Here is a 26,187-nt window from a genome sequence, read left to right as displayed (position 1 = left end):
TTCAAGGACGTCAAATCGTTACATAAAAAACCACGCGGTACAGAACCAAACAGGAGCGTGTGCTGGCTCGGCCCTCGGTCACTGAGGTGTGTTCTCGGAATGAGGGATGCCTGGTGCCCCGCCTGCCCTGGGCATGTGCCGTGTAATCCCCCGGCGAGGCTGGCGCTGCATCCCTGGGAGTGGTTGTCCCGCTCGGGGGTTCCTCCATGCTAACCTGGCACGCCCTGCCCGCTACCTCTGTTCAGGGAAAGCCCCACAGCCGTGCCCCCATGGTGGGCCAGCCGGTGCTCAAAGGAGCCCTGGCTAATAATAACCCGGCTCTGATGTCAGGAGCCCAGAAAATCTGCTGCCAACTTCCTAAGAGAGTCACAGAGACATTCCACAGAAAAGCCGGCCTCCTCCCTGGCCCACTGGGCCTCATGTCCCACCTGTCTGGAAGAGAGCAGGTGGTAACCCCAAGAACAGGATGCCCGGCTCGCCTCCCACTGTGTCCAGGGCCCTGACCCCAGTCCACGGGGCCCGGGTTTTCCACAAATCGTGCAAAGCCAGCTCTCAGCGCGCACAGGCAGAGGCGGGCGGCCCTGCCAACACTGCCCCACTCCAGCAGCGCCGTACCTTGCAAAAGAATTCACAGAGATCTGGTGGTGGATGGTTGTTTTCCAGCAAAGGAGCGATGGCCTGAAAGAAAAAGGGGCAAACATCAGTCGGAGACACTCGGAGGGAATCGTACTGGGGGGTGGTGGGGGGGGGTGGCTCCATAAGACTCACGACGGAAAACACCACCTCTCTCTGGCCCCTCTGTCACCCTCTGGGCCATTCGCTAACTCGCAGGCCTCACTTTTTAGGTGTGCACGGCTCTCACCGGGAAGCTAACAGAAAACTCTGGCTGCCCCCTGAAGAACAGACACCACAATAACGTAAGCCACTGCAGGGCTTTCATGACCTGCTGATGTCCATCCGCATTCCCCTCAGACAACAGTCCCCGACCAGGAGGCAGGGTAGCAGAGTGGTTATAGCCCAGTCCGGGGTGAGCCCAGGTGGAGCGGTTACTACGGGCGTGACCCCAAGAGCAGGTTCTTCCTCTCTCTTAACCCCCAGCTGCCCACCTGCCCGGGGGAGCAGAGAGAGTCACTGTGAGGGTTGGAGAGGAGAGTATGTGCACAGAGGGTTGTTTCCTCGCCCTGGAGACATCTGGGGCCAGCGGTTCCTGTGTGGGCAGCTGTCCTGGGCATAGGAGGATGTTCAGCGCATCCCCAGCCTTGACCCACTAGATGCCAGCAGCCACCCCCAGCCCAGCTGTGACAACTGCAAATGTGTCCAGACATGCTTCATTTTATATAAGGAGGGCTGACCGCCTAAGGCCCTTGAACCCACTGCTTCCCGAGGCTTCTCAGGCTGGCTGCATAGTAGACACCAATTCCCACCACCACTCCTGTGCAAAGGTCCTGTGGCCTGAAGGAATTTTGATTCTTGGTTTTCCTGCACCTTTCATAATTTCTGTTTTAATGATATTGCTAAATTTCCAATTCAAATTAAGAAATTTGAACAATTAAAAAAATGTGTCCAGACATTGCCAAATGCCCCCTGGGGGACAAAATTAGCCCTGGCTGAGAACTCCTGGCATAAAGTACCTTTCACAGAGCCTAAAAAAAGGCCAGCTCTCAATAAATGTTAGTTATTGGATGGTTAATGCCGATGTGAAGTCCACTCTCCTTCCTGTTTGCCACACTGGCACAAGATTAGGAAATGGGAGACCCAGGACCAGCACCGAGACTGCCAGGCTGTGTGACTTTGGGTGAACAACTCAACCTCTCTGAACATTAATCTTCTGGCCTACAAAATGGGGAAAACTAAGAGTTACTGATTCACAGAGTTGTTGAGACGGTTTGAGGAAAGAAAACTCTAGAAGCTCCAGAGTCTCAGGCTCGGGATAAGCCCATTGCCTGGAGCACAGCAGGTCACTGACAGCATCACAGGGGGACTGTCTTGGGCTGTACTGGGCACAGAGCAAGGGGTGACGGTTTTTCCTAACTCCCCAGGGAGGTTCTGTGGGTCTCCCTCTCACCGACTCCCCCTCAGACCCTGCCTGCCTGGTTTCAGAGGGACTCGTCGATCTGCCCCCCCAACAGCAATGCCCTTGGATCCAGGTAGGGACCGCTCAGTCAGACCTTCCGCTTGTCTCAGGACCCTCAGGAAAAAGAAAGCACAGCTGCATGCCAGTAAGAGGCGACCCTTAGTTGACCAGCTATGTGAGTGAGTACACCTCTGTGAAAAATGAAGTCACCTAAATTAAGGTTTTGCTTCGTGGCACCAACAATCAGGTTGACAAACAGCTGGAGACGTGGCCCAGGGTCTGGCTTGTCTGGGGCTGTGCTGTCCAACGCAGCAGCACCAGCCACACGCGATGATTCAAATTTTAACTGACATGAAATAAACGATTTAAATGAAATAAACCTAAAAAATGCAGTTCCTTAGTCATAGCAACCACATTTGAAGTGCTCAGTAGTCGCACGTAGCTAGTGGCTCCCGCCCTGGACAGCGTGGAGCGAACTCCCATCGCTGTAGAAAGTTCTCCCAGGCGGCAGGGGGATGGGGTGGGTGGGCTCCCAGCTAACGGTGAGGCTGAGGACACCCTCCTCTGTCAACCCCCACAGCCACATGAACCGAGGATCATACTGATGGTGACAACACGCCGAGAGTGACATCGGCCACAGCAGTCACGCTCTGGGGCACCCTGGTGGCGGGCTCTGTGCTAACTGCATCTTGTCACCTCATCTTCACCCTGCACTGGGAGGCGGGTGTGAGTATTGGCCCCTTTTCTCAGAGAGATTAAGTCTGCGGCCCAAGGTCGCAGTGAGAACGTGGCACAACCAGGAGCTGAGCCTCCACCTGAGACTTGGGAGCCCGGGTTGTTCTCATGCCACTTCCCAGCCCTGGCTCTCCACATCACCCGGAAACAACCTATCTGGTGGCAACAACTACATTTAAAGAGAAACCGGGCAACGAAAAGACAACAAAACACCCCAAGTCAGCCCGGCCCGTGATTCTGGCTCGGCACACTCATTCCCAGAGGCTGGGCGCCCGGCCCGCTGTGTGGGCATTCTCTGCTGCCCCATGCCGAGCCAGGCCCGCCAGCCAGTAAATACAGAGAGAGGTCAGGGCCCAGCAGGGGCGGCAGGACGGGGCGCCTCCCTATAGGCTGGGAGTCACTGCCTGGCTGGCCCGCTGTGCTCCCGACACCAGCTCTGGGACCAGCTTGGGGGGAGGAGGGACCATACGCAGGGGGCAGTTCCTCTGGGTCAAGGCCCTTCAATCCTGCCAGGCCCCCTCTCTCATGGGAAGGAGCCAAGGAATAAAGGAGTGGGAACAAATTAATCGCCCACAGTGGGCATTAGGCGTGGGCTCTGTGCTTCCATGGCTATTATCTCATCTGATCCCATGACAAATAGGAGGTCAAGCATTAGTTATTTGCATTTGTACAGATGAAGAGACAGAGGGTCAGGGAGGTTACAAGGCTGCCCCGGTCACAGAGTAATGAGAACTTTAAAATGCACAGTTAATTAAAAGAGCTCATATTTTTGTAGAATCTTTCCATGAGCCTGGCCCTCGCTAAGCGTGTTAGGTGCATGAGCTCATCCAACCCTCCCAACAGCCCAGTAAGAGAGGTACTGTTGTCACACCCATTTGATTGATGAGAAGACTGAGGCTTAGAGCATCGAGTTAGCTGGAAACCACCTGAATGGCCATCTAAACAAAAATCTTCTAGAGCCAGCAGAAAGAATGGGGTAGACCAGTGGTTCTCAAGGAGGGACGACTTTGTCCCCCGGGGGGTATCGGCATGTCTGGAGATGTGTTTGATTGTCATGACAGGGGAGCGCCAGTGGCATCTAGTGGGTCTAGGCCAGAGATGCTGCTCAACATGCACAGGACAGCATCCCCCACAAAGAATTGCCCATCCCCACATGTCACCAGCGCTGAGCATGAGAAACCCTGGCGTAGGTATGCCCGAGAAGACGTGAAAGATCCCAGACACACCGTTAAGCGAAAAAACAAATGCAGAACAACACATCCAACATCACATCATTAGTGTTAAAAAACAAAAAATAAAAATACAGCTGTATCTGTCCGTGTGGGTGTGTCACCACCTGGAAACCCCTGGGGCTGTCTCCGAAGACGGCGCTGGGATGGGGTGAAATCCGTTTTGGGATTTTTTCTTTTTTCTTTTTTTACAACGAAGATATAGTCATGAAATACTTGAAATGAAAAATGAAAGATAATTTTAATAAAATTTAAAGTTCTTCCACAACTCGCCCAAGCTCACGTGTACGGGCTGGGCCCCGGGTCTGTACCAGGCTCTGGACTCGAACCCCCATTCAGCTTGGTGCCCACGTTCTTCACCAGCACGCGGGCCCATGGCTAGGGCCCGACCTCAGCTCCACGCTTGCCCAGGGACACGCCAGCTGTTTCCAGCCGCCGATTAATTACCTATTGCAGAGACCGCCTGATGGGCAGACTGAATAAAACCAACTCCAGTGACTTTTGAAAGTCCTTAGAAAAATAAGTACATTAAAAAAACACCAAGCCCCACTGGGAGAAGACTCAGGGCCGACAGGTCACATCACAGAACGTAACTGTTGGACCAAAAGGAGGCTACGGAAGGTTCATAATAACGACAACAGCACTGGGAATAAAGAGGAGGCTGAGGGTCAGAGCCTGGGATCCAATTCTTCATGTTCTCAGCACCCCCGCAGAGCAGGGAGGCCGGGCCTGGATGATGAAAGGCTCAGCCTGGCCAAAGGAGCCCGACAAATGCAGCTGGGATTTCTCAGACCTAGATTCCTCTCCCAGGCTCGTCCCAAGGCCAAAGCCCCCTGCCTGCCTTCCAGGGCCGAGGGGCACCGTGGGACCCACGGGGGTCACCAGCAGCAAGAGGAAGACGCCGACTCCTTCCCCAGCAGCCATGTGCCCACCTGCTTCTCCACCAGCCGGAGGCTCACCGCATTCCTGTGCACGTGCTGGGCCCCCTGCCTGGACTGCCTTTGCCTGCAGCCCTCCTAGCCATCCTTTAAGACTGCTTGCTCACCTCCTCCTGGAAGCCCTCCGTCATCTTCCTCCCAACACCCTCCCTGAGGGAGGAGCTTGGTGCCCGCCCTCTGTGCTCCCCTAACACCCTGAGCAAACCTCAACCTCTGACCATAATGTTTCTTGACAATTTGTGGACCTGCTAGGTTCTCCCGGCAACAGCAAATCCCTCGATGGAGGCTCTGTGTCTATGGTATGGAGACTGGTGCCTGGCACATACTTGTACTCACATGTCAACAAACGTCTGTTAAATGACTTTATTAATTAACAGTGTACCAGAGAAAGGTGGTGGTGGGTGATTGGGGGTGGCTGAGTTGAGGTTCCCTCTGTTCTGGCAAGAGAAGGCAAGGGGGTGTCCAGGGTGGAGCACAGGAAAAACCTCTATATTTTTAGCAAACACCCACTGAGCATGTACCGCATGCCAGACACCGCGGCTGCCGCTCTGCAGAAGCTGCTGCCTTTACTGCAATAAAAGGCCCAGGGCTCCCCTCCTGTGGTGCCTATAGGACCCAGCTAGGGCAAGGAGCGTGATTCTCCAGTCTAGGGGGGCCAGGGCCCAGTGGGCCCCTGAAGCCCTCATTCAGCTCAGAGGGACACAGTGTCTGGGATGCTGCCCTTGTTTCAAAGGCTGCAGCTGCAGGACTTCTGGGTGGGTGAATGTTCCAGGTCCTTTCCTGGACACCGGAGGCTCGGCCTCTCACTTCCACCTCAAGTCCTACCTCTCTGCTTCCCACTTCCTTATACTTTATGCTCCAGGAGTGCTGAGGCTTCCAGAACATACCATGTTGCTTTAAATCTCTGTGCAAGTTTCCTCTCTCTGGAATGCCTTTACCATGTTTTGCCATCTGGCAAACTCCTATTGATCCTTCAAAACCCAGCTCAGACATCAGTGCCTCCAGGAAGCTCTCTGGCTTCTTTCTCAGGTGAGTTTATCACTCCACTCTCTCCACTACATGCCTCTATTTTTACAGGGATCACATTTGTCTTCCTACAAGAGATGATGACGTCTTAGGGAGCAGGGGCTGTATTTGAATCCGCAGAATCAAATATACAGCAAAGCGGTGGATTCAAATACACAGCATGGTGCTTGGCACCCAGTAGGTACAACTTCATTTCTTTCTTCTCTCTAGTGAAAGTCATGCTTCATAGCTTAAAATCACCCAGGAAGATATTTCCCCCTAAAGGATGTTTAGATCATAGTCAAGTCCCAAAAAATATCATCTCATCTCAATTTGCATATCAGAGGGAATTAAATCCAGGTTCCATTTGTGGATTAATTAGGAGACATGTCCTGGGGCAAGAAGGAGAACCTTTACCTTTCAGCTAATAGGCTTAATAGCCTCTGAACAAATTACACCGTCTCTGCCACCTCTTGCCTTCAGCTCCCCACGGCAGACCCAGGAAGGAGGAGGTGATTAAGACCCATTTGCTACAAACCTCCGAGACTGCTCATTACTTCCCCTGATCGATTGGGGCTCTGAAATGTGCAAAGGCAAGAGGGAGACACATGTGGCTCAACAGAAAAGACAAAGCTGAGCAACGTCGCCGTGCTGGTGGATGACGCTGGCGCCTGCAGAATTAACCGGGCGCGCCAGGGAGGGACCGGGCACGCCAGGAGAGGGACGGCGAGAGACTTACCACAATGATGTTTTCATGCTCCTGGGTAGTCAAGTTTGTGTTCTAGACGATGGAACGGGGACGCGGGAGGAAAAGAAAACAAAGCAAAACAAAACAACGTCAAGAAAATGGAACATTTGTATCTCTAAGGTCCACACACTTTCAAAACACTTACAGCCCCCCAGACAGAGGAAAGCTGTCACTTTTTCTTGATTAAATAGATCAGAAGACCCTCAAAGGCAGGGTTGGGAAGGGGGAGAAGTATGGCTTCAGGGCAGGAGAAACTGAGTTCCAAGCCCCTGTCTCTTCATGTGTACATTATGTGACCTTGGGCCAGTCCCTTCCCCTCAGTGAGGCTCAGTCTGGTCCTTGTAAGCAGACCTTCTTTACACTAAACCTGTGCTTGGCCCTGGTCGGAGCACACGACCTGGAAGCCAGAAGGCAGGTTTGTAATAAACACGCAAAGAAACAGACTTTTGAGTCTTGACTCTGTGCCAGGCAGTCCATCAGGAGTAGCAAACATATTATTTCTGTGGTTCTCAAACTAGATCCCCAGGGAACACTAGTGTTCCATGAGTTGGCCCAAGATGTTTCAGCTAAATTCAAATTCTAGCAATTTAACGTGCAAATATAATATTAAGTTGAATGGATTAAACTTGCTTAATTTTTAGGATTTTCTTCCCTCCCAATCTGGAATTTTCTTATACAACTGGTACCTGTTGCTGCCATCCTGTGAGCATGCAAATGAGGAAAGGGATGAATACGCAATAAACGAGAAATTGTGGGAAAACGCAGAAACAGCCACTATTGTCTTTTTTGCTAGTTTCGTGGCGTGTTCTGCTCTGTCTGCTTGTCTTGGTGGACACAGGCTTTCACTGGTGTCAATTCCTATTTCCTAGCAAAGCCACACTGGCTGCTTGGAACGCGCCTCATGATCTGGTCAGTGAACTGGCAAGATCGACTGTTCCTGGGTTCTAGAAAGAGCCCTACAGCGCCCACTGCCTGAACAGGTTTAAGGAGTGTCGGGATCTAACATGTTTACGCCAGCCAAAGCGCGAGAAGAGCGAGTGAGCCGTGAAGTTGCTTTGGCTCAGTAAGCTGGCCGCCTGAAGGATGAAGCCGGCCATGGAACCAGGGTCAGTGCCTGAGGTCCTTGGGGCCCCGGTTTCCATGGCGACAGCCTGACCTAGGTGCTGAGGATCCAGGAACATGTGGAAGGATGTTTTTTGGATTCCAATACCTTCTTCTTATTGTGGATGTTGGTGGAGTCTGAGCAGCCTAATTTACGGCAGGTTATTAGACATCAGTCATCTTTCCGCCCAGGGTAGATGAAAGCCTGGCTCTGGTCTCTCCTTATGACTGACAACAAGCTCACTCTGCCCCAGGCACTGTGTCAGAGCTTTGTAAGACTCACCCCACCCATCTCTCTCCCTTATGATACGTTCTCCCACTACCCCGTCCACAGACAGACAGCTACCTAAGAGTTAGCTACCTAAGATGGGGATCTGTCCCGATTCCAAAGCGTCTATTTCCAGCCACTGAGCTATACTGCTCGACCTACGCAACGGGCAGTTCCATCTTTCAGGCAGCTCCAAAGGGACCAGCCATCCCTCACCCTGCCCCATGCACCTTTCCAGGAAGAGCCCTCGGCAACCAAATGCCATTTCCTTTGTCCCTGTCACCCCGTGGCAGCCCACGCCATTTTGCAGGAAAACTTCCCTCCACAAGCCCACTTCTGACCCGGGGTGGAGAGCGCTCACTAAGAGCCACTGCATTGGAGGGGACACTTGACCCCCAAGCTGAGTGGCCACTCCACACAATCAACTCAACAAAGGCCCAGGAGGTCGGGGACACTGGCTTTGCTTGGCCAGTGGATGGACGGTTCTTTCTCAGAATGGTTCTGCCACCTGACAGTCCCTTCTCTGCCTCCCTTCCCCTCCCCTGGGATCCTGCCCACTTTCTGGTTGGTGAGGTGATGCCTGCAGTCCCTTAGGAGGATGCCTCGGGAACAACTTGAGTAAAGAGAACAGACAGGGGCCGGCCCGGTGGTGCAGCGGTTAAGTGCGCACATTCTGCTTCGGCGGCCTGGGGTTCGCCCATTCGGATCCCAGGTGCGCACATGGCACCACTTGGCACGCCATGCTGTGGTAGGCGTCCCACATACAAAGTAGAGGAAGATGGGCACGGATGTTAGCTCAGGGCCAGTCTTCCTCAGCAAAAAGAGGAGGATTGGCAGCAGTTAGCTCAGGGCTAATCTTCCTCAAAAAAAAAAAAGAGAACAAAGAATCCAGCTCATCTACGCTAAACAAAAAAGGGCAAGGAGGAGAGACGATTTATTTGTTTTTCCACCCATGCCCTCTAGACATCTAGATGAGGGTGCTTCAGGTCAAGATCACAACCATCTCCCGTGACAATAAAAATGTGACCATTTATCAAATGCTCCCTGTCTGTCAGGCACAGCGCTGGGCAGCACTGTGTCTGTATTGGGTCATCTGATCCTCAGTGCTATGAAATGGGTGCCAACCTTGGCCCCCACCTCACAGATGGAAACTGGGCCCTGAGAGGTCTCGTAACTCGTCCACAGTCAGTTAGCCCCTGAGGGCAGAGCCAGGTCCTCTGACTCCACACGCTTGCTCTGAACCACCGTCCCACACAGGTGGGTCTCCCCACTCACTGGTTCAGGTTTATGTCACATCTATGCACAAGCGATGAGCTTCACAGTCAGGCAGACCTGGGCGTGCATCCTGGCCCACCACTTATCCGAGCGACCCTGGGCTGCGAGGGAACCTCTCAGAGCCTTGGTTTGCTCTCTGTGCATCGTGACACTTACCCTGTGGGGCCCCCGGGAGAAACGCAAAAGATCGGCTCTAAATGCCTGCCAAAGTGATCGCCACGGAGCACGTGCTCAAAAAACGTCAGCGTCACTCAGAGAGGTGTCAGGCCTTATGGAGGGGACGCTGCCTGGGCTGCAGTCCCAGCTCCGTCCCTTACCAAATGGCAGTGCTTATCAGTAGAATGGGGTGAATATACCGACCCCTTGCCCGGCACACAGTAGGTGCACAACATATATAAGTTGCTTCTGGTTTTTTTTTTCTTTAAATGCCTTTGTCTCTCCAGCCTAGCACTTGGGGGTCAGCTGACTTCGAGATCCTTGATTTAAAGCCCAAGAAGTGATGCAAAGGCCCATGGGAATGTGGTCACATGAAACATATCTGAGATGGGAAAGAAATCCCGCCAGAGGCTGGCGACAGGGCCCATCTGCCACCTTTGCCTTTGTCCTGACGACGAGCCTGACCTGATGGTGGGATGGTGGGGCCGCAGGGGTGGGCCATGTGGTCTTGCGGTAAGAGCTAGGCAGTCCTGAGGGGCATTTCCAGCCCCACCGCTTACTTGGCAGGTCACTCAGTATCTCTTGGCCTCAGTTTCCTCCTCTGTGAAATGGAGACGGCACAGCTCACCTCTCAGGGCGAATGTGATACTAAGTGAGATGCTTTGTGTGTAAGGCACCTGACACAGCACGTGCGCACTCCTCCAGATGAGAAGCCAGCCCCTGGCCTGCTGACCGGGCCCCTTCTCCTGCTCTGGGCAGGGCACACGGCACCCGCCTTGAATTCCAGACCTGACCACGACTCGTCTCAGAGCCTGAGTCTCCACTCCTCTGTGGAACGAGGCTGGCCTCCCCCCCGAGGACACATCCTCTGCTCCTCTGCCTGTGACCGAGTCTGCCGCCCACTTTCTACCTCCCGTCCCCACCTCCTCCCAGGACGAGGGACCCTCTATTCAGCAGACATGGAAGGCCTGCACCGGTCTCCTGGACCGACGGGCAGTGACCAGCCTGCAGAGAGGGCCGGTTCTAGGCAGCAGGGAACGCGTGTGGGACGCGGCGGGGTGTGTAGGAGCTCCCCAGGGAACCAGGGGTGGGAGAAGAGCAGGGGCCACTCCCAGGGGAGGGGGACAGAAGCATCACTCTGGTGGCCATGCATAGTTTAAATCAGGAGTCATCAACTCCAGTGTCCCAGGAGGCCAGGCAGGCAAATAAACGAGAGAAGTATTAACATTTCTAAAGAGCTTAGAATAGCGCCTGGAGCAGACTAAAGAGAAGGATGTGTCCTGCTACCGAACAGAACAGTGAGACTGGCTCGCTGATTCAGTCTCATTGTTCCTGTCTGCCTCTCCTGCCTGAACGGGAGCTCCAGGAGGGCAGGCTGTCTTCATTCAAATGTCCAGAACAGTGCCTGGCACACAGCACACGCTCAAAGCGTGGGGCCGCCTGGCAGAGCAGATGGCGTAGATAGGCGGCGCCGGGCAGCGCCAGCTGCAAACTGCTGCTGGGTTTTCTGAGTGTTTTTTAAAAGAGAAGCTGGAAATTCCCATTTTGTTGTGAAATCTCCTGATTTTTAAAATCCCGTGTGAGATAAAGTACAGCTGTAGGCTGTGGGGGGTGATTAGGGCAGAAAGCCATTATCTGCTTGGACCTCTGAAGCTGAGGCAGGCCAGTGCTGGGGGAAGACGGAGGTGGGCTGGGACTACCAGCCCCAATGCCACGGGGGCAGCAAGGACGTGCTCCTGCTCGGGAATGAACCAGAGAACTGTGTAATCAGCTGCCATCATAGCACCACCAGCCCAGCCTCAGGGCCAAGACCAATAAGCCCCCTTCTCCAGTTCGGTTGTGGGGTGTGGCAGGGCCTTCATTCCTGCCGCAAGTCCTGGACGGCTCAGCCGGAAACACTGGGGGCAAACCTCCTTCTCAACTCCCTCAAATCGCTGGGGGGAGTCCCTCACCTCCTTCAGCAATGGGGGGACAACACAACTCGAATCCAATTCTGCTGTTTGGTGCAGGGTTGGTGTCCAGCAGAGGTAAGGGAAAGTGACTTAAAGGGGGGAGCACGGTGCAGAAACCAAGCGGGGGAAGTGTCTTACCTCTGAGAGCAGTTTCGAGACAATTTCCAGTGGGGCTTGGTTGATGGAGTCGTCCTGCAGGGGGGACGTGAGGGCCATGTCCACCAGAGTCCGGATCTCCTTCAAGACCACTTCCCAACGGCTTGGGTTACTCAGGACTTTCTTATATTTGTAAATCTTTTTCTGGTTGGGAGAGAGAAAGAGACACAAAAAGTGTTACCGATATGCCGAGGGTGCAAGATACGAGATGATCAAAGAATCAGCTGCGTTCGGATGTGAAAGGCCCTGAGAAACTGTCAGTGTGGACCGCTCTCTCCCCCGTAAGGAAACTGACACTTGAGAAAGGAAGAGCTGTGCCCAAAGTCACAGGTGCATTTGCAGGCAGCCAGGCCTCCCGGACACTAGAAGAGTCATTTCCGATGACTTCAAAGAAGAAGGAAGCAAGTGCTCTTTCAGATCAGCTTCGGCCACACTTATCCCCCAAGTGTTCAAATGCCGTAAGAGTGGAAGCACACCTGGGTCCACATAGGGGCTTTCTTTGAGTTGGAGGCACTGTTTCTGCTCATCTTGAGCCTAAGAGGTCCCCTTGGAGAGTGGTATTCAGCTAAGAAACCAGGCAGACAGGCTTGGGGCCAGGAATTCAACCCCAGCCAGGTGGGGAAAGAGCCCAGAATGGCCCCCGGGGAACGTAAGGTGGTCCTCAGCTCACCTGCGATCAGGCTTAGGCACTGTGTCAGAAGCTGGGGAGCGACTGGGGCAGGGGCTGCTGCCTCCCTCGATTTGAGGCAGAGTTAGTTCCGCCTCTCTGACATCATGGAAACAGAAGCCCTTGGAAGGCAGAGGTCCCAGCCAGATGCTCCCTCCCGGCCCTGCGGCCGCCTGCCCCACTGCTGCCCTGGCTTGCTCGGGAGTCTCTCCTCCTAACTGGATGAACTCCTTCACTAAGTGCTCTGTTCCTTGGGGAAAACCTAATTTTAGTGTCACTGCGCCAGCAGCCAGCTGGGGTGACATGTCACCATCTCTGAGCCAAAGTCTGATTGAGGGAAGGACCAAGGAGGAGGTCAGGGCCCCTCACTGGCTTGTGAGGCTGCCGGGGTCTCCCTGACCACCTGGTTTCTGAGTTAAGAATTACAAAGTGGTCTGGGAACCCAATGCCTTAAAGGACATATTTAGGGGGGACATATTCCATATCAAACTGAGCAGTTAATGGTGCTGAGCAAGGCATCCTGGTGGAACAGGAGGCAGACTTTGGAGTCAGACAGACCTTGAGCTGCCTATGAAGTATTTCACCTCTTGAGCCTCAGCTTCCTCTTCTGTGAATTAGGCGTGAAAGCATCTCGCAGCCTCTTCCGACGAGTAACCTTTATAAATCCTGAACCCACGTGGTCCGCTCTCTGCATGGAGCTACGTTCCAAAGCACAGTCCACAGAGGACAGCTGCCAGTAACAAGAAGGGAACCTGGATACTTAACTAGTCTCCTTTGAAGAACTTTAACAGGATGAAATGAACAACCCACTGCGATACAAATCGTATCTTATTTTCTTTCTCCCGTTTGTTCACACTCCCCAATTTTTGGAGCCTTTTACTTGTTAATCATCCCCTTATCACCACCACCATCACCCACAACGTTAACTCACACCAGGGTTTATTCCCCCTCATCATCCTGGATCTTTCTCATGTAAGTCAACATAGCTAGTCTCTTCCTCCTTCTCTCCCCCTCTCCTTTCACCTCCCTACCTGCCTGTGACAGCCTCTCTCCTCATTCCACCTCTTGGTCTTACTGTTCTCTGCCCGTTCACCATCTCGCATCGAGATCTAGTGCGAGACAAGCTCTCTCAGAGGGCCAGCAGGGCAGAGGAAACAAGTGGTTAAGTGGAAGACGGCACAGTTTCCATCAGGTGGGGGAGGGGAATGACCAGAAATATTTACTTGTCCATCATTTTGGATCCTATAAGGACTGGAGGAAATGCATGACAAGTTCTGTCGGGGGTGAGTGTTTAGCGAATAGTAAATATGCTTTTGATGGGGATGATGGTGACAATGCGCATTTGCTGAACTCCACGACTTTACTGACTAGATGCCCCCAGTTCCCTAGGACTATAACCAGCGTCGGTGTTAGTTACGGTCAGCTGGAGCCTGGAGCCTCCTGGCCCCACTACAGCGAGCCAGAAGCACCAGCTTCCTGGCACTGCCAGGTCTATGCAAACACAAAGTGCCCGATATCTAACACAGTAGAGACACTTCCCAAGGCAAGGGCCCAATCCATCCCGGGAGATGAATGCTCCTTTGAGTCCTGGACACTGTGGTTTTGCTCCGTACCCAGAGAATTGCTAAATTTTTAAATGACCGTGAAATGGTCACAGAAACTCGCCATAGATTAAGCCCCAGAGAAAACCACAACGAAGCATACCCGTGTCTTACCCACAGTAGATTCTAGATTTGAATACGGTCTGAGCTTTAAGTGCCCTCTCTTCTGATCAGCTGCAAGTTATTTACTTTAGAAACAATAATGGATTCACTCTTTTTGTGAAAATGATGCATGCTCATTATAAGAAATTTAAACCATGCTGAAAAGCAAAAAGAAGAGGATAAATGAAAAAAGCCCTCAAAAATCCCACAACCTAGAAATAGCCATCATTGATTCTTGGTGAACATTGTTCCCGCCAACCCTCATTTAAACTTCGCTGAGTCCAGGCCGCCGGTGGGGGTGGGCGGCTGTGTGTCGGTCCCCACTCTCCACACACAGACATCACTGAGGCTCAGAGGCAGCGAGGCCCAGGTAAAAGGGCCCCCTGGGCGCAGCCAGTCCCTACCCAGCTTCCAATGAGCCCCTTCATGGGTGCGCCCAGCCTCGCGCTCGCCACCACAGCCCCCTCCTTAGTGCACGAGGACAACAGCTCTCTAGCAAGCACCTGAACCCCTGCTGAAGAGGTGTCCCCAGGACACTAGTCACAGAGGCTGCATTCAAACCCAGAAGGTCCCAAGGGTTGTAACAAGGGCTAATGTTCAATGAGCATGTACCACGCGCCAGGCACTGAGCATCATCTCATTCCATCCTCACAGTAATCCTAGGGGCTGGGGACCTGCCATAGGCTGAGCAGCCCTGGAACAAGGACCTGAGTGCAAGTGGTTTATTTACATGCGAGGCAAGGCAGGAGACACAAGTGCAGGGTGGAAGGGAGACTGCAGAAGGCAGGAAGAGAAGGTAGTCAGCTAGCGACATCACCAAGCATTATGATGGTAACGGGCAACGTCACCCACCGTGGGAAGTCTAGGAGACACTGCGGGCCATGCCCTAGAGTTGACCCACCCATGGAGCAAGGACGCTGCGACATTTATCCACAAACTTCCTCGACACTCTGTACTTCTGGCTGCCCCAGGCCCAGGCCAGAGTGCTCCCAGAGCCAGAAAAAACCAGAGTGGTGCATGTTCACAGCAAGCAGCCTTCAGAGCACAGTGATGCTGAGAGGGCAAGGTGCCTGCAGCTTCTACTATGAGACTCTAGCATCCTATTCACACATCAGACTATCTGCTGGAGAGGTGACATGACTTTGCCCAAGGTCACGCAGCTAGAAAGGGATCAACCAAGAGTCAAAATCAGCTCTGGGCAATTCCAAAGGTCTCCCTCTTTCTATCACATTGGTCAGGGCCAGCACAGATGGTGGAGAGGAGGGTCAGATTTGCCAAGAGACACTGAGGAAGGGCTCAGGAATGCTGGGTGGCATGGGATGAGGCCAGGACAAGACCAAAAGGCTCTGAGAGCCAGGGGGCAGGTGACCAACGAGTGGGGGAGCCGTGGGAGGATCTGCAGGAGAGGCTGATGGGAGCAGCAGGTGGACAGTGCGGGTGTGACATAGTGGCCTTGGGGTGTGGGCCTCTGGTTCCCAGAAGAGGCTGTGAGCCCTGGGGCAGGGCAGCCACAGGGCAGAAGGAGGCCTGTCCGGGACCACAGGGACCCAGTCACTCGCCTTGGGTGACAAATTAGCAGGTTCCATCCCAGGAATTGCGATGAGCTCATCTGGCGATGAGTCACAGCGAGGCTGGGACGGGACGTCTCTGGAACCCTGACTCCCAGGCCCCCGGGCTTTGCAGTGTGGTCCTCCCACTAAGCCCACCTCACCAGGGTGACCTCATGTGTGTCCAGCAGGGAGGGGTTGCTGGATTCCTTTGACAGGGGCCTTAGAACTCTCTCCCTGCTTGTTTTTGTGTAAGGAAGCCAAGAGTGGTCTTATGTTTTTTTAATGGTTGTGAAGAGAAAAAACAAAGAATGTGCCAGAAATCGAATGTGATCCTTTTAAGGCCCAAATATTTGCTATCTGGCCCTTTAGAGAAAAAGTTCGCCAACACCTGGCTGAAAAGGTCAAACCCCAGCCTAGAAGTAAGTGTGTAGAAAGCTGAGCAACATCATGGGCCCTTGGGAAAACGCAGGTTCAAACCAGAAAGAGCCACCACTTCACACACCCCAGGCTCCCTAACCAAAAAGACAGACGATAGCAAGTGCTGGCGAGGATGTGGAGAGACCGGGATCCTGGTACACTGCTGGTGGGAATGGAAATTAGCACAGCACCACGGGGAAACGGTGTGACAGTTTCTCAAAATGTTAAACATAAATTTACCATACGACCCAGCAGTTCTGTTCATAGAAATCTACTCAAGAGAAACAAAGCCAGACTCTACATAAAGACATGTGCCCGAATGTCCACAGCAGCATTACTCAGAAGAGCCCCAAACTGCAAACAACTCAAGTGTCCATCAACTGATGATGGATAAGTGTGTATCTTGACAATGGAATAGTATTTGGCAGTAAAAAGGATGGAACTACTCACGCCTGCCACAATATGCATGAGCCTCACAATCATTATGCTAAATGAAAGAAGCCAGATGCGAAAGGGATACTGTATGATTCCTTTGATATGAACTGTCTAGAAAAGGCAAATTTCCAAAGACAAACAGTGGAACAGTCATTGCCTGGGGCTTGGGGCTGGCAACAGGGAAGAGACTGCAAACAGACATGAGGGCATCTTTTAGGATGACGGAAATATGCTAAAACTAGATGGAGTGACGGTTGTACAACTCGATAAGTTTACTAAAATCATTGAATCATACACTTAGAATAGGTGAATTTTATGGTACGGAAATTACATCTCAATTAAGGTATTTTTAAAAAAATCCCAACCTAGGCAGGCAGAGGAGTTCATCAGACAAAGCCAGTGGCAGTATGGCTTAGTGGTTAAGAGTTCACGTTTTGTAATCAGCAGATTTCGGTTAAAATCTAAGCTCTACTTCATCCACCCATATCCCCATCTCTCCATCCATCCATCCATCCACCCATTCATCCATCCATCCATTCACTTATCCATCTACCCATCCACTAATCCATCTGTCCGTCACCCATCCATCCATCATCCATCCAGTCACTGAACAAAAATTACTGGGAACCATCTACTATAATGTACCAAGCACTGCGTTAAGTACTAAGGACACCGGGGTGAGCAAAGCAGATGGCCCCTGTGCTGGTGAAACTCACAGTCTATTACTCGCTCCCTAGTTTCCTCGTCTGCACTGTGGGATGAGAATAACTACTGTCAAAGCCTTGCCGTGGCTGTTCCACGAGATAACAGATAGAAAACACTTAGCCCCGTTCCTGGCTACACAGCAGCTCTCGTTCTTATCACCTACCAAGTGCTGGGAGTGAGGGGTTCAGAGCAGGCAGGACTTAGGAGGGCTCCCAGGGTCCGTGAGTAAGCCCCACCAGCTCCCGAAGTGACAAAGCCAGTAGGAAAAGGCTCCTGCCTCCTGTGCGGGAAAGCCAGTCACTCCATTGCGGTCCTCGCCCTCTGCTTGTCAGGGAGGGATGTTACCTGGGCAACATCCGCCATCTCTCCGGCAACTGCTCCCACAGCAGAGGCAACCACAGACGCCCGGGTTCTCCGCCCTGGGAAAGCGGAGCCTGTCGGCTCTTCCACAGGAGACGAGCTGTCGCCGGGAAAGTGCCCCTCACCAGGAGAGGCGTGACTCAGAATGTGCCGGAAGCACGCCTCCTGGTGATGGGCTGTTGCTCTGTCTGCTCTCTTGCCGCAGCCTCTGAGGCTCAGACTCACACAAGCACGCATGCTCCCCACCACCTGTCATTAAAGGAAAGGCTGCCCAAGAGCTCCAGGAGCCATCAAGAAAAACGAGTCAGGGAGGAACCAGACTGGCTCTTAAAACTTCTCTTCAGTGGATGTCCCAAAGCTGTGCTGGCCCGTATGTAAGCAACCAGCCCCAAGTGCCTACTTATGCTTAACTTAATTAAAATGAAATACAACTTGGGGCCGGCCCCGTGGCCGAGTGGTTAAGTTTGCATGCTCTGCTTTGGCGGTCCGGGGTTTGCTGATTCGGATCCTGGGCGCAGGATCATCAGGCGCCACTCATCAAGACATGCTGTGGCAGGCGTCCCACATGGAAAAACTAGAAGGACTTACAACTAGGATACACAGCTATGTGCTGGGGCTTTGGGGAGAAAAACAAAAAAAGAGGAAGATTGGCAACAGATGTTAGCTCAGGGCCAATCTTCCTCCCCCCCAAAAAAAAGGAAAAAGAAAAAGAAATACAATTAAAAATTCAGTGCGTTGGTCCCACTAGCCACATTTCAGTTGCTCCTCAACAGCCACACGTGGCTAGTGGCTGCTGTACTGGACAATGCAGATAGAGAACATTTTCATCACTCCAGGAAGTTCTTTGGGCAATGCTGTCCTAAAGTCTTGGAGTCCCCTCTGTCACCATGCTCCCAGAGGACAAGGAATGTGCTCATTGCTTCCGCCCATCACTCAGACAATGCTCACGTGCTGGGGCCAGTATGTGAGCGGTACCCTGCCTACCTGCCCAGCTCCTCCAACTTTCCCTCCAAGGCGTACAGGGTGGTGTCTCCGAATGTCCCTTGCACGCCCAGGGACAATGACCAGCTGGGTGACTTTTCTGGCTTCCCTGATTCCTCGACAGGGGGCCTATGACCTCCTCATTCCTTCCAGACGTGCTGTGGCTGTGGATGCGGGTCTGCCAGCTGACTTGCCATCCCTGCCAAGCCAGTGTGCTTCTGGGGGCTCCGACACTGGGGTGGGGGGAATTTTTGGTCTTCTCTTTGGTCCTCCAAAATGGCTTTTCTTCAATCCTTTTCGCATCAAGCACCATCACTTTGCCTTCAGACACAACCCAGGCCTGTGATCGGCTCATGTGTGTCAGCCCCAAACCGCCCATTCAGCCCTCGAGTCTTGATCATTAACCTAAGACCAGCTCATAACCTCTCAGCCCCTCTTGTGGACTCTGTACAGAGACCCAACTTAGCCAATACAATTCCCCAACCGTTACTGCTGGTCCAATTAATCAACGGATGGCTTAACCAATGAATACCCTCCAGGGACTCAGGCTTTTCAAGGTGGGTGTAGGGACACCTATTCTGAGTGGAGCATTGACTCTGTGGAGGAGCTGGGAGTGGAGGAAATGACGCAAAATGAGACCCAAGCCCAGCCCTGGCACTTCCCTGTCGGCTAGAGGGTAAGGTTGGCTCAACTCACTCTAACAAAGCCACTAATTATAGTAATACTGGCTACCACTTACCCACTGCTTCCTGTGTTCCAGAACAACCACCCAGCATAATGGGTTGTGACAAGTGCATAAGGGCATAATTGTTACCACGTTTGGAGGGTTCTCCATAGGTCAGCCCCTGTGCTGTAAAAGCTCTTTGTATAAAATAACTTCTTTTAATCTTCACAACCACTCAGCGAGGTGAGTGGTAATTAGCCCCATTATACAGATGAGAAAATCGAGGCCGAGAGCGGTTAAGTCACGCGGTTAGTAAGAGCCGGCGCTGGACGTGGGACCCAGGTCTAGTTTTGGATCCTGAGCGCCCGGTCGTCATGCAGCTCTACTCTGAGAGGCACACCGGAGTGCTTTCTTGGCCTCCATCAATGCTGCTGCCTCCTGCTGAAACGAACGAGACGTACTTTAAATTGGAGGGTTGAGCCTCGCCTCCCTGGCTGCCCATGGCAGTTCCAGACTGGCCACAGCTGGGCGTCCAGCTGACATCTGCCTGGAAAGCCGAGTCCTGGGGAGACGGGCAATTTGTTTGCAAGAGGGGAAAGAGCCTGGGCACTCAGCCCGCTAAGTGCCCACCGGAGGCGGTCTCCCCACGGTCATTACCGCTTCCAAGGAAACAGCAGGAACTTGGGTGCAGTGTCCTGCTCATCGTCTCTGGGGCATCAACTGGTTGCCTGGGCAACCAGTCATCTGGCTGGTGAGGAGATGAACAGACCGTGGTGCCAGGCTCCCAGCTGGGTACCACGTCCTACGTGGTACTTAGGGCCTGCTTGCACCTTTGGCAAAATCCAATCACCATACACATCCATCTGACAGCTTTAAAAAATTCTATGTGGTCGTTTTCCTCTCTGAGCTCTGGGCCCCTTGTGGGCAGGGATCACACCTCGTTGCTTCTTCAGTGTGGTGAGTGGAACCACTTAGGGGGCATGGAAGGTGCTCTCAGTGTTTGTAAAAGGGAGGAGAACAAAAATCAGAAATAATGGCTATGGCATATGAAGTGCTTCTGCTGTGCTGGGCACTGCACCGAGGCCTTGAACCCTCCCAGCGCTCCTCCAACGCTGCTGTCAGGGGAACCACCTAGAGGGGGTCTTGTTAAAAGGTGGATGCCAACTCGGTAGAGCCAGGCGGAGCCTAGGAATCTGCACTTTTAAGGAGCTTCCCGGGAAGACTGATGCTCCTCAGCCCTAAACGGAGGGCCTCGCTTACTCCTCCCTTCCTCCCAGAGGAAGCAGACACGCTTATGCTGTGCCCATGAGACCCAGAAGAAGGGATTAATACATTGTCTGAGGTCACAGAGCTGGTGCTGCATCCTCCAAAATGATATGTCCTAGTCCTGATCCCTGGTATCGGTGAACGTGACCTTATTGGGAAACAGGTCTTTGCAGATGCAATCAAGTTAAGGTGAGGTCGTGCTGGGCTAAGGAGGGCCCTGGATCTAACTGCTGCTGTTCTTACAAAAAGGCCATGTGAAGACACATACACACACATACACACACGGGAGAGAAGGCCATGGGAAGATGGAGATTGGAGTGGTGTGTCTACAAGCTAAGGAATCCCAAGGACTGCAGCAGCCGCCAGAAGCCGGAAGAGGCAAGGAAAAGAACCTCTCTTCGAGTTTCTGGAGGGAGCACGGCCCTGCCGACACCTTCATTTTGGACTTCTGGCCCCAGAACTGTGAGAGAATAAGTTTCTGTTGTTTTGAGGCCCCGGTTTGTGGTGCTCTGTTACAGCAGCCCCAGGACTCTCACACAGCTGCTAAGCAGCAAAACAAGGACGGACACCGGGAAGCCTGGCTCCCATTGCCCCGTTGTTCTGCTTCAGCCATTAGAGTCGACCCTTCCAACGCTTTTACTTTATGAAGGTGGCAGCTGGGGCCCCTTGGGACTGTGGATGGGAGGGCATTAGCACCCAGGCCCCCTTGCTCTCCGCAGACTCTCCCAGCTTATCCTTGGATTTGAATTTGCTGAGTTTTCTCTCCCTGGGGAGACCTGAGCCCCCTTCTCTTTCTTGCTCCCTCAGGGGGAGGAAATGCTGGCATCCACTCTCCATGCCTGTCCACAGCCTATGACCTGAGTGCATAAGCCCTGGTCTTGTGCTGCGTCGGGAAAGGCTGGGGGGGGATGCCTGCACAACCTGGGCACCTGCACCATCAGTGATGTGGGGAGGAGCAAGTGACATCCAGGGAAGCTGCAGGGGACCTCCCAGGAGAGTCAGGCAGAATGTCAGCGCAGGGCTGGCTTAGGATCCTCAACCAAGAGGAGTCCTGAGGTGGACTCCAGCGCAGAGCAAGCAGAGCTCCCTGTCCTCTTGTGAGGGTCACACATCAGCCAACAGCAACCCCATCACGCCAGCTGACAGCCCAGATGGCTGGGCTCTGAGCTAAGCACTCATCCTGAAAGCTGTTTCAGGGTTCTCAAGGCTGGCTGTGCATCGGAACCACTTGGGGGGCTTAACAGCATACCAATCACAGACTCTACCCCAGGCCAACCTCATCACAACAGCCAAAAGGTCAAGTAACTCAAGTGTCCACCAATGGATGAATGGATCAACAGATGTGGTGTACCCACACAATGGAGTATCACTCAGTCATGAAAAGGAAGGAAATTCTGACATGTGCCATAGCATGGATGAGCCTTGAGGACCCTATGCTAAGTGAAATAAGCCAGTCACAAAAGACAAATACTGTAGGATTCCACTTATATGAGGGGCCTAGCGTAGTCAGGTTCATAGAGACAGAAAGCAGAATGGTGGTGGCTGGGGCCGGGGAAGGGGAATGGGGAGGTAGTGCTGAATGGGGACAGAGTTTCAGTTTGGGAAGGTGAAAAAGTTCTGGAGACGGACAGTGGTGGCGGCTGCAGGACAACGTGAGTGCAGTTAACGCTATAGAACTGTACACTCAAAAATGGTTAAAACGGTAAGTTTCATGTTATGCATATTTCATCACGTTAAGAAAACAGTATATTTAAAATCCCCCGGTGATTTGAGTGGGCGGCCAGGGGTCAGCACTGCTGGTCCAGTCCAAGAGGGCAGGTTTGAACCCCGCTGCACAGACGAGGAGACCTTAACGCAGAGCGAAACAGGAACCCACTCCAGGTCACAGCTGGCTGTTGGAACCAGGACTCTCTCTCAGGGTCGCCTCACTGTCCCGAGTCCCGCTCAATGAAGAGACCACGAGCTGCACACAGGGACAGTCGCAGACCTGCTCCCAGCATTCTGCATGTGGCCCTGACCCCAGCGAGGCCAGGTCTCCCGGCAGCCCCCTGCCATGAAATACCACCAGCCGTGCCCAAGGTGGGCTGCACGTGCCTTCCAGCCTGGCAGCCGCGCTCTAGGGAGCCCCGTGCTTGGCACACTCAAATCTACGCCCTCACCACCCGGGCTCACCTGCCTCCCCCTGCAACCTGGCAACTCCTGGGAACTCAGAGGCTCAGGCCAGGCCCTGTTCTGGCCCTCAGGGGTGTGTAGGATAGTAAACTGAGAGGGGGCACATCCACATTCGGATTTCTGTTCTGCTAGTTACAGCTGTGTGACCTCTGGCAAACTGTATTGCCTCTCTGAACCTTAGCTCCCTCATCTGTAAAATGGGGATGACAGTAGCCCCGGCCTCTTGCAGCTGTTGATAAGATGAAATGTGATATTTCATGCAAATGCCCCACACTTTCTAGGTCTTAATAAATGGTAGCCATTGAATTTATTTAATAGGACATTGATTAAAATAGTTAATATTTGAGAAAAAATAAGGGCAACTAGAAACTCCCTAAATGCCTATCAATAGAGAAATACTTAAACCGTGGTCCATGTGCACAGTGTAATTAATACTAGACAGCAGTAAAAAGAATGAAGAAGAGGGCCGGCCCAGTGGCACAGCAGTTAAGTGTGCACGTTCTGCTTCTCAGTGGCCCGGGGTTCACCGGTTTGGATCCTAGGTGCGGACAGGGCACTGCTTGGTACGCCATGCTGTGGTAGGCGTCCCCCATATACAGTAGAGGAAGATGGGTACGAATGTTAGCTCAGGGCCAGTCTTCCTCAGCAAAAAGAGGAGGACTGGCAGTAGTTAGCTCAGGGCTAATCTTCCTCAGGGGAAAAAAAAACAAAAGAATGAAGAAGACAAAAAGATCTGCCACGGATTCTATCTCCACCGTACATTAAGCATAGACATAAACACACACACACACGTGTACATATATATTTACACGCCCATCCTGCACATATATGGATCTAACACAGGGGGGTGGGGGGAGGCGAGGACATGAGTCAGGCTGATGACAGCTGTCTTCCCTGGAGAGGGAAGTGGCTTGAGGGAGGACCAAGGGGGGCGGGGGGGCCAAGGAGGACCTTCTGCTTTATCTGTAATGTTTCAAACTGTCACAGGAAGCCATATCAATGCAACGTACATTTAATTAAAAAGAAATAAAGAAAAAAATCCCCAAAGATTTTAGAAATTGGGGATCATGGAGTGGTACTGTCCCTTCCACAGAATTCTCAAACTGGTCAGAATCCCACATTCTTAGAGCTGGAAAGTATGTGAGATCCTTTTTTGTTTTGTCTCTTCAGTGTTGTAGTAGATTACCTAGGTTTTTTTGTTTGTTTGTTTTTTGGTGAGGAAGATTGGCCCTGAGCTAATAACATCTGTTGCCAATCTTCCTCTTTTTTGCTTGAGGAAGATTGTCGCTGAGCTAACATCTGCGGCAGCCGTCCTCTATTTTGTATGCGGAACGCTACCACAGCATGGCTTGATGAGCGGTGCTAGGTCTGCTCCTGGGACCTGAACCAGCGAACCCCAGGCTGCTGAAGGGGAGCGCGCGAACTTAACCACTATGACACTGGGCTGGCCCATAGATTACCTCGTTTTTGAAATAACACACGTCCACTGAAGAACTAGAATGGTACAGAACAGCGTTTGGGAAGAGAGCAAAGCGCACAGACTCCCACCGTGTGGGCTCACTGACTGCACATCTGCATGCCGGTGACCATCATTTCAGGGATTCTGTTTCCGCGTGCACGCACACGCACACCCCAGTACAAAAGTGCACATAAATTTAGCCCATATCACACATTCTGGCTTTTTTTTGGCCTCATCTCTGCCCCCCGTCCGACCTCCCCACCCCCATACCCCCAAATCTATATAAACATCACAACGTACATCAGGAATCAGCAAACATTTCTGCAAAGGGCCAGATAATAAGTATTCCAGGCTTTTCCAGCTACACTCGGCTGTTGTGGTGTGAATGGGTGCGGCTGTGTTACCCCCAAGCCCCCTTATTTATAAATGGAGGCGGGCGGCGGGCCACACAGTTCACTGACCCCTGGCACACATCAGCTCAGATCTTTCTCCACAGCCACATACAATCGAATGCAGGTGGAGAGAGAGACTTTTTTGATCCTCAGTTTTTGTCGTTTTGTCCCTCCTTTTGTTCTGCACAAAGGGCATCCCATTATACACCGTCTCTGCATCTTGCTTTTTCTCTCCTAACACCTGGTGGAAGTCAGTCCAGATCAATTGCTATAGGTTTTCCCACACTGTGTGTTTTTGTAAGCCACCTCAAACATCCCTGGGCAAAGGGAGCATAAACATTTAGAAAATTAAAATGAAGAAAACACAAGTCCTCCCGCCTGCCCTCAGGCCTCTGTGCAAACCCTCTCGATGGTCTACCCGGCAGTGGTCATCAGCTGCTGTGACTGCCAGACCTCAGTGACCGTAGCTTCCCTCCTTGCCAGGCAGCTGGTCCCTTACCAGGCTGCTGTGTGTCAGAGAGCTCTTCCTCAGGGGCCCCTGACTCCCCTGAGGTAGCCCCCTGGGTCCGGCGCCCACCTCCGGGGTCCCCAAAAACACAGTCCCCTCGTCCTCCCCAGCCTTTCAAACACCAGAGATTGCCAGAGATTGTCCTGCCTCTCCTTTGTTATAAATGCAACAGCCCTTTACACCCCAGGCGTGAGTGAGACGCCACCTTTAAAACATCCTGTGTAAGAAGATCCTATTATTTCTCAACAACGAACTTTTCCAATGACATCACCAGTGCCGGGAGCCCCTGTGCAGAACCTGAACCGAATACTAAAGACTGTGGTGGGGACCTCTCGCTAATCATTAATAGGAGATGCCATTTTCTCAGGAAACACCTCTGACATTAATCAGCAACCCACCAAATACATTTAAAAATGCAAATACTGTACCAGAGGCTGCTCTTCCTCTGCCACGAGGGAGGGGCCGGCCCCTAGTGAGTCTGGCTCCCTTGAAATGCAGAGGACAGCATCGGGCTGCTTCCTTTCGCCCTGATAAAGGGAAACCTCTATCCCAAATAAGGACATCCCCTGTTGGGCCTCAAGACAGTAGCATCTCAAGGCGGGTGGGGGGTGGGGGTGGGGGGGGGGCCTCCGCTGTTTGTTTGCCAGCAGTGCTTCGAAGGGCATCCAGCTTTCATCTGTTTGGGAAGCCTCCTTTCCTCGTCGTCGGGCTGTCTCCTCTGGGCTGGAGCCTCGCTGCTTGCTCCTTCGACAGAGGGCCTTAGCTTACGAGCACCCTGGAAAAGGATCCAGTCCCCTAGGGGATTAATTTACGGTTGATCTCCAGCGTGTGTGCCCAGGCAGCTAAGGATGGCACGCTTGAATCTAGAGGAAGGGGGACACCTGCCTCCCTGGGTAGGTGGTCCGGTAGAAAGGAAGGCATTACAAGGGGGCGAGGAAGACCCCTCAGACAGGCAGGCAGAGAACTCGGCTCGCCCAGGGGAAGTCCGAAATGGAGCCCAGGAGTCGGATTTCCAGGGTGTTCATTGTGGGGACGTCTCAGTTCCCTGAACAAAGGGAGGAGACGCTGGCAGAGTAAAACCAAAAGCTACGGATATGTTCAGCCATTTATCCCTGACCTCAGGCCAAGAGGGACCCAGCCATAGGGCCTAAGGGACACAGGAGGCTCAGGCCTTGGTCTGAATTCTGGCTTGGACCCACAGAAAGTTATTTACTCTGAAAGCTGTTCTCGTCTGTAAGTGGGGATATAATCCCCAGGTCCCAGGGACACTG

At 52.7% G+C, this 26,187-nt stretch overlaps 1 protein-coding gene across 2 annotated transcripts in view; it reads right to left on the bottom strand.

Moving 5' to 3' along the window:
* Positions 1 to 26,187, bottom strand: part of CMIP (c-Maf inducing protein) — a 239,326-nt gene that overhangs the window by 41,922 nt on the left and 171,217 nt on the right. Inside the window, exons 1-4 of one of the 2 annotated variants that reach the window (XM_046682696.1) lie at positions 17,460 to 17,492; positions 11,620 to 11,781; positions 6,721 to 6,762; positions 616 to 678 (exon numbers count right to left, since the gene is read on the bottom strand). In XM_046682696.1, coding sequence (XP_046538652.1) covers positions 616 to 678; positions 6,721 to 6,762; positions 11,620 to 11,781; positions 17,460 to 17,477 — 285 coding nt within the window. In that variant the 5' untranslated portion in view covers positions 17,478 to 17,492. Of the gene's footprint in view, positions 1 to 615; positions 679 to 6,720; positions 6,763 to 11,619; positions 11,782 to 17,459; positions 17,493 to 26,187 lie in introns of those variants that run through there. The other variant, XM_046682695.1, reaches the window with a different exon arrangement.

This window comes from Equus quagga, chromosome 13 (genome assembly GCF_021613505.1).
Source record: "Equus quagga isolate Etosha38 chromosome 13, UCLA_HA_Equagga_1.0, whole genome shotgun sequence".
NCBI classification, from domain to species: domain Eukaryota; kingdom Metazoa; phylum Chordata; class Mammalia; order Perissodactyla; family Equidae; genus Equus; species Equus quagga.
This window is presented reverse-complemented; position numbering and strand designations above follow the sequence as displayed.